We start from the raw sequence: 16,016 nt of genomic DNA, 5'->3' as shown, positions 1-16,016 counted from the left end.
TGCACAAAAAATAAGTAAGTGGCTGCTTAGCTCCTTTGGTTCTTAAAGTTTTTCCCTTCACAACCCACAGGTAAAAATCCTCACATGCCATCTGTGGCTGCCCCTCAAAACAAAAGCAGCAGGACTGGTGGGGAGAAAAAGGTCCATAAGCAAAGTGTAAATCCATGCCAGAAACATGACAAAAGGCACTGCTATAGTATCATAAGCCATAACACAAATCCCTCCAGCAGAAACCATAGTGCTAACAGATCATAGATTTCATAATCATGTATGAATTAACTTCACAAACAAACCAATAAACCAGAACCCCCAAAAAGAGGAAAACTTTTTTTCTTTTTTTAAATCACAAGTCTGTGTGGAAGAAAGACAGTAAGAAGTCATTCAGATTGCTGTTTCTAGGAGGCAAACGGCAGCCTAAACCCATGACCCTGCCATCCTGCCTGCAAACGTAAATTCACTTCCAGACACCTCAGAAGCAGAGCAGCCCTGGTTCTGGGAAGCTCCAGCGTGTCCTGATGCAGTGCATGCGCAGGAGCCCTGGGCCAGGGGAACAAGGAGCCTCAATACACTTTGCCCCATGGACTGTGGAGGTGATCGAACCTTGAGGCTCAGGGGCAGGCTCGGAGGCAGGAGGGAGGGGCTCCACCTGACAAGGATCTGACAGGTCTCTCTGGCCCCTGTGCAGAAACTGTGTCTGTCCCATTCCCACAGAAGCCCCGCTTGAGCTCCTTTCATGAGCAGCAGGTCACAAGCAGGCCGAATAGTACGAGCCCAAGGACCCACAGCCTGAGACAGGCAGGGCTAATGGAAGACCAGGCTCCACAGCTGCTGGTCACATTCCACAGAAGGGCCACAGGGATGTTAACACCAACAAAGGAATCCTAGCCCTTGGACAAGAGCGCGCGAAGGAGATCCTGAAGACCTAAAGGGCGATAACGGGAATCCAAAGGAAGAGGCCAGGACAGGCACAGCTAAGGAACCAGGAGAAGGATGTGTCCCTGCTTGGAAGACAGACTTGAAGCTGCAGATAAAAGGAACGAAGTTCCCAGTGTGACCAAGGAGAAATAAAGGTGTGGAGGAGCATATCGTGGTAAAATCCCTGAATTCCATAAGCAGTATGAAATACAAGCACTTGTACCAAGACACGACAGTCTGTGATCCTTCACGTGGTCAAAGCAACAGAAGCGCGGGCTTACTTTTCCCTGGGCTCCTCCACCAAGCTCCCAAAGGGCGTGGGCTTCAGGACAGCACAGCCAGCACTGGGCTCCCGTTTTCCATCTCCAATGTCCACTTCCTCTGCTCTTTCTTTTGGCTTTTCAGTTGGTTCCTCCCCCTTTTCTGGTTTCTTAAGAAGCTAAGAAATTATAATGTCAGAAGAATGTCACTTTTGGAGTATTTTATAAATGAAGATGTTTAATAATAAATTAAAAATAGAAAACAACATTGAGCACAAATGTCTGGAGAGCAAAACAATGTGAGCTAAAGGTGCAGCAACGAGGTTTTTGGTTAAATACTGAGGGGAGCATTCAGTCAATGAAATACTATAGTTATGAAGAACGATTTGGGACAGCTGATGTGATGAGATGATGTTCTTATTGACGAATGAATGCCCTGGTCTCTATGTATATGTTTCCACACACAGAAAACCATCTAAAAGGCCAGCAACACTGTGTTAATGGTGATGATTTTTAGGCGGTGGTGGAACCGCAATGACCTTCTTTCCTTTTTTCACCAAGTTCTAGTTTTTTCTAAAATGAGCAAGTGCTGCTTTTGTAACATGTAAAATATATTGTTTAAAACGTTGCTTTTACACTGATGACTTTTAGAATAACCTTTTTGAAAACACGTCTTATTCTTACTTTAATCAGCCTGAGCAGGTTGCTGTCTTTGAATCTGGGCCTTCCCCCAATTCTCTGCATAGTTTTCTCTTTGAAATTCAAGTGCCACAGGTAAGTCAGTTTATAAAACAAAAGTAGAAGGCATACTTTGGAAATTTTTTCCTAACTTATAAAAGTGAGCATATTTTAAATTGTACTACAGCAAAATTACACACAGATAAATTTCAACTACATAAGTTCATTTAAGAATGAAACAGAGAAAAGGTAAGACCAAATATGGAAAGTTGCTTCTCATCACAGATGTGCACTATGCTAACGTACATGCTCTTATTCTGCCTGTGGGGTCTGGGAATTTAAACATCTCCTTTCAGATATCTATTGATATTTATGTTTTAAGGTTTTATTTATTTATCTAATAGTGCACGCACAAGGAGAGGGAGTGGCAGGCAGAAGGAGACGCAGACTCCCCGCTGAGCAGGGAGCCTGTACTTGCAGCTAGATCCCAGGACCCTGGGATCATGACCTCAGCCAAAGGCAGACACTAAACCGAATGACCCACTCAGGCGCCCCTATTGACATAGATATATTTTTTAAAGATTTTATTTATTTATTTGACAGAGAGAAACACAGTGAGAGAGGGAACACAGAAGAGGGAGTGGGAGAGGGAGAAGCAGGCTCCCCACAGAACAGGGAGCCCGATGTGGGGCTCAATCCCAAGACCCTGGGATCATGACTTGAGCTGAAGGCAGACGCTTGACAACTGAGCTACCCAGGTGCTCCGACATATTTTTTAATTAAAATGGTAACATATGCTGGTAATAAAAGTAAATCACAGGGAAGGGTAATAGTTTATGTTTCCACCCATCCATCCAACAAATAATTTTGTGCATCTGTGAATCTTTTTTTACCTCCAACACTTCTGAAACCAAATGTGTGGTGTCCTTTCCAACACCATTTCTCCAGCCCTCCAACACAGACTTGGGCGTCCTATAATTCCATTCAGTTTTGACACTAGCTACCTGGAGTTAATGTCAGGTTGCACAAACCTGTCCCCACTTCAGATGTCTGAAGGTACCCATGGCCTCAGCCACCTGTCATCTCACTGGCATATGGAAGACACTCCAGAGACGGCAAGGATTTTAAGAGCTATGTGCCAGGAACCGGGGAAAAAGACTGTGTCGGGTACTAGGAATATAGTTGTGAATAAGAGACAAGTGCCCACCATGAAGGAATTCACAGGACGTTCTAGCTGAGGCAGTGGTCGCCATGGGGGGGAGGGGAGTATGCAGTAACAAAATAGAAAAAGTGAACCAGATATTCTTAGGTGTCATGCTACAAACATCTACCAAAACAGGAAAAAAGCACAGAGAGATGTAGGGTGAGGAGTGATGGCTTCTCAAGGGGTTCAGGGAGGGTCTCTCTATGGAGTTAAGACAGGATGAGGAAACACTTATAAGAAAACTTAAGCGTTGGGAGAAAGCTCCCCGTGGAAGGAATCAAGCAGAGACCTAGCGTGAAATCAGACTGGCAAAGGGAGGAGGAGATAGGGAGGAGACAGGAGGGAGGAGGAAAGAGGGAGGGAGGGGAAAGGAAGGGAAGGAGGTAAGAGGGAGGGGGGAGGAGCCAGGCACCAGAGGAGGTGGAAGCAGATGCCATGTTTTCTGTGTGTCCACCCAGCCCACATCTGTTTTTAATAAGTTTTGTGAAAAAGATCACACAACTTTATTAATAATGTAATCTATTTCCTATACGATGTGTATATTCAGGAATTTTATTTGTTAACTTTGGTAAACTAACTTCCTACTTCAACTTAAGCTCATTACTTAGTTTTAGAGTCCTCAGAGGAAAATAAAAACAGCTGGGTTGCTTATATAATAGTTTTCTTTATTGTTAAAAATAGCCATGAGGATCTCTCTCTGCAGCTGTCATTTTTATGATATTAACACAAACTCTTTTAGCATTTCTTCACTGATTTTATTTTTCAGTTTAAAAAAATTTTTAATTCTCGAAATGATTTGTATATCAAGACATCCCTCCAACTAGTGAGCCCCCTGTGACCACCTATAAGGAGAAACTGATTTAGAAGCAAAGGCCTAGAAAAAAGCTTCGCCTCCCTTGAAGAAATGGCATGTTTTTTCCTCACGGATAATGAAATTGTTTCCCATCAAGCACATCAGAAACTAATCTATGATGGATAAAGATGTAAAACAAATATACATACACGCATGTATGTACACACATACACACACACACACACACATATACAAGTATACATGTTTATATACATGTATATATTACATGAATATATGCATACATTTATGTAATCATATATATTTATATATACATTCAATATACATGTATACATGTTTATATACACGTGTATGTTATATATACATGTATATATACATGAATATATGTATATGTGTATTATATATTCATATATATTCATACATACATTCAATATATACGTATACATGAATACATGTTTATATATACATGTATATATGCATGAAAATATCTATCTCCAATGGAATATTATGCAGCCATCAAAAAGAATGAAATCTTGCCATCTGCAACAATGTGGATGGAACTAGAGGGTATTATTATGCTGAGCGAAATAAGTGAATCAGAGAGACAATTATCATATGACTATATAGTATCACTCATATGTGGAATTTAAGAAATAAAACAAGATCACGGGGAAGAGAGGAAAAAATAAAACAAGATGAAATCAGAGAGGCAGACAAACCATAAGAGAAGATCATAGGAAACAAACTGAGGGCTGCTGGAGGGGAGGTGGGTGGGAGAATGGGCTAACTGGGGGATGGGCAGTAAGGAGGGCATGTGATACAATGAGCACTGGGTATTATTTAAGACTAATGAAGCACTGAACTCTACCTCTGAAACATAATACACTATATGTTAACTGAATTTAAATTTAAAATATATATACATAAAAAAAAACTAATCTATGGCTCAGTTATGCCAACTCTGACCTCTTCCCCATCCTCTCCCTTTCTACTCTATCTTCCCTCAAGTCCTGATCTTTTATTTTCTTTCTTTTTAAGATACAATTTTAATGAACCCCTAAAAGTACTTCAAAGCCTTCTTGGAATGAAGGAAAATATATATTAGGTTGAAATCTAGGTTTGGTAAGGTCACCTGAGCAGATACTAACAAGGACGGGGGGACTCACACTGGAGCACCCTATTTTACATGGGGAAGAACTACTTCTGTGCACTAACCCACTCTTCTAAATGAACACATTAGTCAAAGGAGAAATTGGGCAAGAGAAACCACTACTGGTACTGTAAAAAAAAAAAAAAAAAAAAAAAAAGGTAAAACCCAATCCCAAGAGTGAACCTTCACATAGAAAGGCCAGTATACACTGAGCCAGTAGTTTCCAAATGTGTACATTTTAGGCAGGGAGTCTTTTCTCTAAAAGCAAATGTAAGCAGAAGCCCAATCTGTGACAAGTAAGTGTGGGGTTCCTTTGGATGAAGTGCTGCCATCACATCCAAGAGGCCAGGCCCCTCCCCAACAGTATACCCAAAGAATCCCCAAGGCTCAGGGAATACGGTTTGAGAACCACTGCTGTACTGCAGAGAAACGGAACCATAATAGCAAAAGAGAAGGCTAACTGAAAATGTCCTTATAAGTTAGAAGAGCTAAATACCTGAAAGGCACAACTGTAGCAGAACTAGCTTTGGAAAAAAGAAATGAGCTGTTTCCTCAAAATTACCTTAATCCTTACTTCTCTCTCAGCAGCTCTCTTCTGTCTGTCTGCCTCTTTCCTCTTACACCTCTCCTCTTCTCTCTTTTTTCTCTTTTCTTCTTCCCGTAAACGCTTCTTCTCCAGCTCCCTTCTTCTTCGTTCTTCTCGCTTCTCTTCTCGAATCCTCTAGAGACGTGGAAAAGCATGTGTATAAATTATCTCTGTGGACATGGCAGGGACAGGAAGGGACTCATCAGGTAAAGGGTGGACCTACCTGCTTCTCTAATTTTCTATTTCTAATATATTCCAAAAGAGGTGTGGTTCTTCTAGCTAAAACACAAAAATTGTAATATAGTATTGAACTTTAAAATAAGATTTCTTTTCTTCATCTTAAATACTTGTTTCCAATTTAATCTTTAGTCAGGCTGGCTATTTCGGAAGAGCATGCGACTCTTGATCTCGAGGTGGTAAATTCAAGCCCCATGTTGGGTGTAGAGACTACTTAAAAATACAATCTTATAAACCAATGAATAAAATTTAGATGAGCATACATTGTATTGGGGGGAGTTCCTATTCCATCACTATAAAGTCAAGTAATTTGGAGGCACTGACAACTCTACAAATAGTAGGCAACGAATTCCTGATTCTCAAGGGAGTCTTGATATTACTTACAAAGATGCTATAAAAGCAAAAAAGAAGAATGAGTACAACACATTAGACTTCCCAAACACTATGAGCATCTTCCCATTTTTGCAGATATTTTAAAACATTACATAACATGGTTATAGATTCACTTTGATTCAACACATATTCTGGAAATCTCTTCCTTTTCTGCTTTCCAGACAATGATGATAAACAACGTAAATTCTTGTCATCTCTTGTATACACTCCACAAACCAAAATAACCAGATGTAAAAGTTTAGACAGTGACTCCCCAGGGTACTTCATCTAAGCAACACTAACCACCCAGGAATGAATCTCTCTGTAAACTCAACCTCAATCCTCAAGCTTTCATGCCCCGGATGCGTCTGATCTGCCCTGGAATTTGGTGCCCAAATACCAAATATGGCGGGCCTCAAGGCAGTCTCTCCGGGAGAGTGGTTTTGAGAAACATGTATTCTCCATGGCAGTGGCTCACAACGCAGGTGGGAAGGTGGAAGATGGTGTGGGTCTCTTCCACAGCTCTTTCAAGACCTTAGATTAAATGAGGGAAGGAAGAATCCCTGGATACACCTGAAGACTGGCCATGACATTTCCCGAATTCTGAGGATCAGGAATTAATCAGGAATTTTATAAGAGAGCCCCTGGGCAGGGATTCTTAACTTGGAATTAAGGACTCCTAAACACCTTGACATGATGTGTCAAATGGCTTCTGCCAGGAAAGCTCTGCCCCAGATTTAGGGCTGTGTAAATGTCCACATTTCATCACAGGTGCAGAGGCCAAGAAGAGCCCATTACCTCCCTGGATGTCTCCTATGCTAATCACGAACTCTGGCTCAGGATGAGCACAGCTTATGCCCTCTGGAACAGGCAGTTGCCTCAAATTAGGGAGGACTCTTGCTCTGCACCATGGGAGTTTTGGACTTGTTGGCAAAGAGCAGGAACAAGACCTCCCTGGGTGACTGGAGGAGCTGACAAGATGCCACCCACCTACTCCCTTCGCCAATGAACTACCTGCCTTGTTACCCCAAAGGATGAATATGACAAGGGTAAATGAGACCCTGTATTAGAAAGTGCTTTACAAACTATTAACTATTTGTTAAACAGAAGGTGCATGGCCATGTAATACAACGCTAATTTAACCAACAACCTAACTGTTACCACTTACAGAAAGCTGCTGCATCCTGGGCACTGTCATGATGACCTGGGAGGACATGGGGATGCTAAGCCTCAGGGCAGGAAGCTGAGCCCAGGTCTGTCTGCTCTACAGACCCTGCTATGCCACTGCATTAACCTGCAGCTTCAGAGGGAACTAATATTTCCATTTATTAAATAAAAGGAAATTATGGAATTTCAATTATGGAAATTAGTATTTCCAACCCTCATTGCTCTGACTAGATCACAGAATCCAGTAAAGGCCAAAATCTAAGAAAAGGGCAATTTGCCTTGAATTGCCAGATAAAGATCCAAACTTTGATGGGCAAACAGGATCATAGAAACAAAGCTCCACAAGCCTCATTCTGGGCTACTAATTGTGAATAACACTTACTAACCCCATAAAACACTACAATGCACCTACTGTGCACCAGGCACTGGGAAAGGGGCTGGGGAAGGGAGAGGATACCTCTCCACTGTGGGGGGTGTCTCGCCACCAAGGACTATCTCAAAACTGCCCACAAGTGGAAGACCCTGGTCCTTTTCTGTGGTTATCCTGTACAAGAGAATTTACAGCAAGGTATGCGGGGCGGGGAGTACTATTAATAATTTCTAAGCTGTTTTTTTTTTTAGCTCTTCTTAAATTTAACATGTTCTACAGTGATATCTTGATTCACTTCCAGTAATGTTTCTTCCCTCCCCAGTCTGCCCCTGTCAGTAATGGTGCTTCCACCCACTGATCTGTTCAAGTCAAACTCCTGGGGACCTGAATTCTTTCTGTTTCCTTTCTTCCCACACCTAATCTGCCAGAGCATATGCAGACTCTGCCGGCTAGTGTAAGAAGCCCTCCCTGGACTGGAGCAAAGTCTCCCCACTCCCCAAAGCCTGGTGTTTCCTCAGGGCATCCACAATCCATTCTGTACGGAGCAATATGCATGGAGTGATGGGGGGAAACTAATCAGGCTCCCTTAGCAGTCTCAGCTATCTCTCAAACTCCAAATCTCTTCCCCACCTGCCTCTCCAGCCACTCTGCCCCCGACCCACCACATATCAACCACATAGGAATATATCCTGTTCCTACAGGCCTGCAGCTCAGCTTCCAGCTCGGTCTCTAGTCCCTTCTTCTTCCAAGTCTTAGCAGGGCTTCTCTCAGAGGGCCTTTCCCTCCCAGGACTGTTTCGTCACACTGTGGCACTGATCACACAGACATGCCCTGGCTTAAAGCCTGATTACTGCTGCAGGTGTTTGCTTCAGTTTTTCCCATGAGCAGGGCAGATATCTGACAGCACAGGCCTCGTGTGTCCCTTCATGCTCACTCTGCACACCTACGCTGAGTCAGTATCCACTCAACATGTGCTGACCAAAAATGATCACATGCATGCTAAGCAAATCTTTGTAAGTATTAATTTTAGTGATTAAAAGATCCTTTGCACTACACACGCAGTAAACCAACTGCTACAAAATATAAAACTCCATTCTCCACTCCTCACCTGGGAACATCATAACTGTGAACAAATAAATGTAACTAAAACCTCTGGTGCTCTCCCTTAGTGGACTGGACAGATGCTCAGAAATATTCTTCCAGGTTGCCATTATTTTTTTACAACCAGAAAACACTGTACATCCCTGCTAAGCCTGTCATAAGTGTGAATTTTTAAATAATCCTGAAAAGGAAATAAATATATATCTCAGCAAGTAAAGAGAAGGAATGAGCAAACAGACCAATAAGTTCTCTAGTCTTTGCCTCTATGTCTCCCAGGAGAGTTTCAGGATTGGCATTAGGTTTCTCTTCCTCCACACAGTAAGTTTCCAAAAACTTCTTATATTCTGGATCTGTAAATTAAAAAAGAAGAAAAGAAAAGAAACATACTCCTTCCCATATACGGGAGAGGAATTATATTTGATCGGTGTATTTACTCTGGCAGTTTCATAATGCAGCCTTTGTAAAGGGACTCACCGTCTTCAATGCTTCCAGTTTTGACATCTTTTTTCTTTATTTTCTTTTTGGCTATCTTCTGGAATGGGGCAAACTCTACCACCGCAGGATATTCTAGGCCTTTAACAGAAAACAAATGGCAAAAACCATTCTAATATCCCACTATATTCATTTTGGAAAATAATGATTTAGATTTCTTTCTTTTTTGGGGGGAGATGGGGAGGCAGAGGGAGAGAGAATTTTAAGCAGGCTCCATACCCAGCAGAGCCCAACATGGGGCTCAATCCCATGACCCTGAGACCAGAGCCAAAATCAAGAGTCAGATGCTTAACTGACCAAGTCACCCAGGTGCCCCGTGATCTAGCTTTCTTAAAGATTAACCATAACAACTTTACTGTTTAAACTATTATTTTCAAGTACCTGCAAACTTAGCATGTCAAACTCCAGATATGAACAAAGGACGAGTACTTACTTATTAAAGAAAATGATTTCTCATGTTGCAGTAGTGGTTACATAACTGAGTGCATTCAGAATTCATCAAGCTGCACACCTTAAAATGTCAATAAACCCTTCTCTCCATTCCTAAAGAGTTTATCATAGAATTCCTTTAACTAGGTTCCTTAGTCACTTTTTTTTTTAATTTTAAAAGGTTAATTCAAATGATCAATCTGTTATATGAGTTCAAGGGAATTATTATGCTCAGAAGAGATACTTGGCTAAAAGAGGGGTCTCAGAGGGAACACGCAACACTCAGACAAGGTTTGCTTCAAACAGAAAAGTTCAGAACAAAAGCCAAGAGAAACTGATTTGGTTATTATGTGTGGGTGCGTGGGAGTGGGGTCCAGGAACATAACGAGAAACGTTCACTATTTACTTAACTGATGGAACACTTCCATGTTGGTACTGAATCCTTTATCCTTGTCAGGAATGGTCAGGTGACCATGATATTGCAACTCTTATTTATCTGGACAATAATCTTGTGTTAACCTTAACTATTCAGAATAAAGTCAAGGACCAGCAGGAGAGCAGGGCTTTGGACAGACAGGAACAATGTCTGATTCCCTGCTGCACCCACATGACTAGTACCTAGATATTTACTAAGTAGGAGTTGACACACTTCCTGACTTCAAAACTTCTTACAAAGCTATGGTAATCAAAACAGCATGGTACTGGCATAAAAGAAGAAACAGATCGATGGATTAGAACAGAGAGCCCAGAAATAAATCCTCACATACATGATCAAATGGTTTTCTATGAGGGTGCCAAGGCTATTCAATAGGGAAAAGACAGTCTTCTTTAACAAATACTGCTGGAGGGCACCTGGGTGGCTCAGTCAGTTAAGTGTCTGCCTTCTGCTCAGGTCATGGTCCCAGAGTCTAGGGATCGAACCCTGTGTCAGGCTCCCTGCTCACTACAGAGTCTGCTTCTCCCTCTGCCCTTCATATTGCTCATGCTCTCTCTCTCTCTTGCTTGTGCGCTCTCTAATAAATAGAATCGTAAAAAAAAAAAAAATACTGCTCAAGAAACTGGATATCCACATGCAAAAGAATGAAGCTGGACTCTTACCAGATACCACAGACAAAAGCTGACTCAAAATGGGTCAACACCTAAACATGAGACCTAAAAATATAAAACTCTTGGAAGAAAACATGGAGGGAAAGCTTGACATTGAATTTGGCAATGATATCTTAGATGTAACATCAAAAGTGCAGGCAACTAAAGTAAAAACAGAAAAACTGGACCACATCACATTAAAACCATCTGAGTGTCACAGAATACGATCAACAGAATATAAAGGCTACCTATGGAATGGGGAAAAAAAATCATACATCTGATGAGGGGTTAAGATCTATAAAAAAAAAAAAAAAAAAAAAAAAAAAACTACAACTTAACAAGAAACAAACAACTCAATTTAAACATGGGCTTTCCTCCAAAGACATACAAATGACCAAAAAGCAAAGATATTCAAAACCACAAAGCATTAGGGAAACATAAGTCAAAATCACAGTGACATACTATCTCATACCTATTATGAGGTCTGCTATCAAAGAAACAGTTAACAGCACTAGGTGGGAGGATGTGGAGAAACTGGAAGCCTCGTGCCCAGATGGTGAGGATACAAAATGAAGTAGCCTCTAAGGAAAACAGTATGGCTGTTCCTCAAAACATTAAAAACATACTTACTATATGATCTAACAATTCCACTATGGTTATACCCAAAAAACCTGAAAGCAGAGTCTCAAAGAGATACTTGTACACCATGTTCACAGCAGCACTATTCATAACAGCAAAGAGCTGGAAGCGACCAACGTGTCCACTGACAGATAAACAACTTGTGGCATATACCCACAGTAAAGTATTATTCAGCCTTAAAAAGGAAATTCTGAGACATGCTACAGCATGGGTGAACATAGAAGACACCATTTGATGTAAAATAAGCCAGTCACAAGAAGAGAAATGCTATTTGATTCCACTTATATGAGGTATGTAGACTAGTAAACTCATTTAAAAAAAAGAAAGGAGAATGCCAAGGGCTAGGGGTCAGGGAGAGGTGGGGAATTATTTAAAGAGTCCAGAGTTTTAGTTTTGTAAGATGAAGAGAGTTCTGGAGATGGGCTGCACAACAGTGTGAATGTACTTAACACTACTGAACTGTGAGGAATGCCTGGGTGGCTCAGTCAGTCGAGCACATAGAGCATCTGACTCTTGGTTTGGGCTCAGGTCATGATCTCAGGATCGTGGGATTGAGGCACTGGCCTCGAGTCTGCTTGTCTCTCTCCCTCCGCTTCTGCTTCTCCCTTCACACGTGTGTGCTCTCTCTCAAATAAATGAAATCTTAAAAAAAAAAAAACTAAGATGATAAATTTATGTTATCTTTACCGTAACTTTTTGAAAAATAAAGGAAAAAGGCACTTGAACAAAGAAGGATTCAACACAAACATCGAATAGTTCAAGATTACATCTGCTTCTCCTCACAGGAAAGACTCTCTTGGCCTCAGCCTAGTCACTCTTCAAGGGTATTTTGTTAGCTCTCAGTGAGGAAGAAAACACTTATCACCAGTGGAGTTGGGTGCAGTGGGAGGAGTTTGGTTGGTGAGGTGGATACAGAGAATACGCTCTTACAGGTGTAGAGGCTTGGTCACAATGGACACAACAGGTGACAGTCTGACGGGAAGGAAGACAAAGGCAAGATCCAAAAAGCACAGAGAACCAGAACCATTTAGAGTGGAGGTAAATATCCCTGTCTCAGCAGGCAACGCTGTTCAACAGAGTCAGAAACTTACGTTCATTATTACAATCCCCTCCCCCATGACATTGTCCAGTAATGGTACAATTATGAGGAGTACTCTGTTTAACATTCTTATTTTTTAAATTTTTTTCAAGGTGTAAGTTTACTTATTTTATGGGTGCTGGACTGCTCAGTCGGTTAAGCCTCTGCCTTCACCACAGGTCGGTCCTGGGATCGAGCCCTGCGTGGGGCTGTCTGCTCAGTGGGGAGCATGCTTCTCGCTCTCCCTCTGCCTGCTAATTCCCTTGCTTGTGCTCTTTCTCTATCAAATAAATAAAATCTTAAATAAAAAGATTATTTACTTATTTTAGTGCGGGAGGAGGGGCAGAGAGAGAGAGAGAATCTTAAGAAGCCTCCTCATTAAATACAGAAGCTGATGCTGACAGCATGACCTGAGCCAAAATTAAGAATCACATGCTTAACTGACTGAGCCGCCCAGGTGCCCCAAGATTACTCTGTTTAAAAAGACAGAAATGTAAGTGAATAATATACTTTAGAAAATTTCTGTTGCACAAGAGTAAAGTGATTTGGTTTTGGAACATAAGAAAGTGAAGTTCACGTACCCAGAAAACTCACTTATATGAAAAACTTAATATATATACAATATATATATATATATATATATATAGGTTGTCTCTGATACAAGGAATTGATGGGAGTTCTTTGGTTTATGTATCTTAATTTTCAATGTTTAAGCACATAACCACAGCAATACAATTGAAATTTATGAGCTTATTTTACACTGGTATCCGAGAACTTATTTATAACTCACAAACATTTCTAGCAAAACTTAATTAAGGTACTTGGGAGAGTACAGTAAAGAGTTTAGAAAGCCAAAGATCCAACCTTTACTGTCGATGAAGATATAGCCATCGAAACGATCTCTAAAAAGAAGGATGTCATCAGGATTTCTAAAATTAATGTATGCTCTTGAGTAAAGATGAGGATAAAGACTGAAATAAGAGAGAACAGTGAAAACAGTTAGTAAAAAATGTAAGTTTTCTTTAATTTTGCCTCTTTTTCTTTTATAGATACAACAAACTGAAACCTATACGTCACAGAATACCTCTCAGCTAATTGTAATCTGGGTATTCTTTAGCAAAAAAACAAAACAAAGCAACACACACACACACACACACAAATAAGGAAAACATTACCCAAGATCTTTTTAATGACTTGGGAAAGACGCTTAATGTCAGTATCTTTACTACAAAGAACCAGGCTTAAAATACTGGTTTTCCACGGCTGAAAACCAAAGGCAAGGTCATTCAAAGGTCATTCCTTATCCGGAGGCAACCGAGCTGGGATCAATCACAGATGCAAACGTGGCGTCGCACAAGGGAGTCTTCGCTGACCCCGCCAACACCTTTAAGCACTCTAAAGGGATCGTAATTGTAGCGCACGATATGGCGACTGCGCAAGAACTAAGCTTTCTCCTCCACCTCACAACCCACTTCCTTCGTCGGCAGGAACTTCCAACCCATTCCACAGAGGAGAACACTGAGGCTCAGACAAGCTCAGCACCTACAAAGGGGGCAACCGGTTAAAAGCTGGGACTGGGACCGCGACCCGCGTCACTCCGGGGCCACCGCCTGTTCTTTAACCGCACCAGTTTTCTTAAACTTCAGTCACTCGAAGCTCATCCATTATTCGTTTAAACCAAACCCGCCCTTCCCCGTTAGTGGTACGTCTCTTCGACGGGACCGAGCGTTGTCACTTGTGCGGTCAGCAGGGCTCACGGGGCTCCGAGGATAACAAGGTACCGCGACGGCCCAGGGCGCGGTGACACCGCGAACCGCACAGTGTGCCGCCGAACTGCCCCTGCGGAACGTCTAACCCGAGGTCCGCGTCCTCTGCTCGGGAGAGAAGCCGCGGGCGTTCGCGTGTCCTCGGCGTCCCCCTCCTCCGCGGCGTGACCGCGAGCCCGAGAAGAAGCCGGAGGTGTAGGGCGGGCGTGACGGCGGCGGGCGCAGAGCACACGGGTCTGAGCCTGGACACGGGCTCCCGCTCCGGAGCCGCACGCTCTGCCGCGGGAACCGAGCGAGCGAGCCCACGTCGGCCGGCGCGGGCGGGCAGACGCGGACATGGCTTCCGCCGCACCACAGCCGCACCACAGCCGCACCCGCGGCAGGGCCTCCCGCGTCTCACTGCAGGCCGCGTCTCCCTCAAGTCGCGTCTCACCTCAAGTCGGCCGTGAAGAACTCGAAGTAGTCGTGCGCGGGCAGCGGGTGCAGCTGCTCCTCCAGCTGCTCCTTGGTGAGGCCGGGAGGCAGCCGCCGGATCACCACCTGAGGAGACGACGGACGGGGGGCTGGGCGGCCGTCCCCGCGCGTCGGTCCCGGAACGCCGCCTGAGCTCGGGCTCCGCGGGGGCGCTGCGGCGGGCGTCCGGCGGAGACGGCCCCCGTCGGGAAGGCCCAGAAGTCCGCGCGCGGACACGGCACGGCCGGCAGAAAGGGCTGCGCCTCACACAGCCCCGGTCTCCGGAACCTCGACGACGGTGCGCAGGACCGGACCGGACCACCCCGCGGACCTTGCCTGCCCCGGGCGCAGCTCTTCCTCCCCAAGCCAGGAAAGGCCGCATGAGGCCGGGCGGGAAACGGCCCCCGTCAGTCCGCTGCCCGCGGTGCTGAAGCTGCCGGCCACCGCCTTGCCCCCTCGGCTCCTCCCCAAACCCCGAGTCCTCCACGCCTTCGCACGGGACCGTCCCCCTTCTCGAGAGGTTTGCCCGCTCACTCGCCTCCGGAACACACCACCCTTAGCTCCGCCCCCCGCCTCCAGCAGCATCCCGCCCACCCTTGGCCCCGCCCCACCTCGCTCAAGATCACCCCTCTTCTCGCGAGGTTTGCACGCACCTCTCCGTTTTTGCTTCGACCCACCCTGTTGAAGGCCCTCCTCCTATCGCGAGGTTTGCCTGCCCCGCCCCTTCCCCCAACCTTGCTCAGGACGGTCTTCTTCTCCTCGCGAGGTTTGCTTGTACCGCCCCCACAGGCGAAGGACGAGGCTGGTGGCACCTCTGGTTCTCGCCGCGGCGACTCTCGGCGGAATTGGACTTCCACAGCAGACACCTTTTCCCTCCCGCTCGGGCCCTGCGCGGCAACGGCCGCCCCGGAGCCTCCCACCCCCTCCTTCTCTGAGCGCATCTTGCACCCGCTGCGGAGTCAACGCTGCCTCCCACCCGGGGCCGAAACGTCGCGAGAACTGGGCCACCGCCCCTCCCCCCGGCCCATGATGCTCCACGTCCAGCACCCCACCCCCCCACTGCCCCACCAACGTCCCAGGGCCTCGGGCTTGCAGCGAACCCGAACTTCTAGACCCGGAGTGCACAGAGTCAGAAAACCGCGACGGGCGCGGGCACCCGGGTCTCGGGACGGTCTGGGGGCGGCTAGGCGTGGGAAGGCCTCGCCCAGTAGCCGGTCAGCTG

At 44.6% G+C, this 16,016-nt stretch overlaps 1 protein-coding gene across 14 annotated transcripts in view; it reads right to left on the bottom strand.

Annotated features, from left to right (window-relative positions):
- Window positions 1-15,767, bottom strand: part of UPF3A (UPF3A regulator of nonsense mediated mRNA decay) — a 40,476-nt gene extending 24,709 nt beyond the window's left edge. For 10 of the 14 annotated variants that reach the window (XM_047720520.1, XM_047720528.1, XM_047720529.1 and 7 more), the window contains exons 1-8: window positions 15,529-15,767; window positions 14,775-14,881; window positions 13,440-13,546; window positions 9,326-9,424; window positions 9,091-9,201; window positions 5,828-5,883; window positions 5,581-5,739; window positions 1,197-1,354 (exon numbers count right to left, since the gene is read on the bottom strand). In XM_047720520.1, the coding sequence (XP_047576476.1) occupies window positions 1,197-1,354; window positions 5,581-5,739; window positions 5,828-5,883; window positions 9,091-9,201; window positions 9,326-9,424; window positions 13,440-13,546; window positions 14,775-14,881; window positions 15,529-15,735 (1,004 nt within the window). In that variant the 5' untranslated portion in view covers window positions 15,736-15,767. Of the gene's footprint in view, window positions 1-1,196; window positions 1,355-5,580; window positions 5,740-5,827; window positions 5,884-9,090; window positions 9,202-9,325; window positions 9,425-13,439; window positions 13,547-14,774; window positions 14,882-15,528 lie in introns of those variants that run through there. The other 4 variants (XM_047720521.1, XM_047720532.1, XM_047720533.1 and 1 more) reach the window with 4 other exon arrangements.
- Between the last annotated feature and the right edge of the window lie 249 nt (window positions 15,768-16,016).

Source organism: Lutra lutra, chromosome 3, assembly GCF_902655055.1.
Source record: "Lutra lutra chromosome 3, mLutLut1.2, whole genome shotgun sequence".
Classification (NCBI taxonomy): Eukaryota; Metazoa; Chordata; class Mammalia; order Carnivora; family Mustelidae; genus Lutra; species Lutra lutra.
Note: the sequence above shows the minus strand (reverse complement) of the source record. Positions and strands in the feature narration are given on the sequence as shown.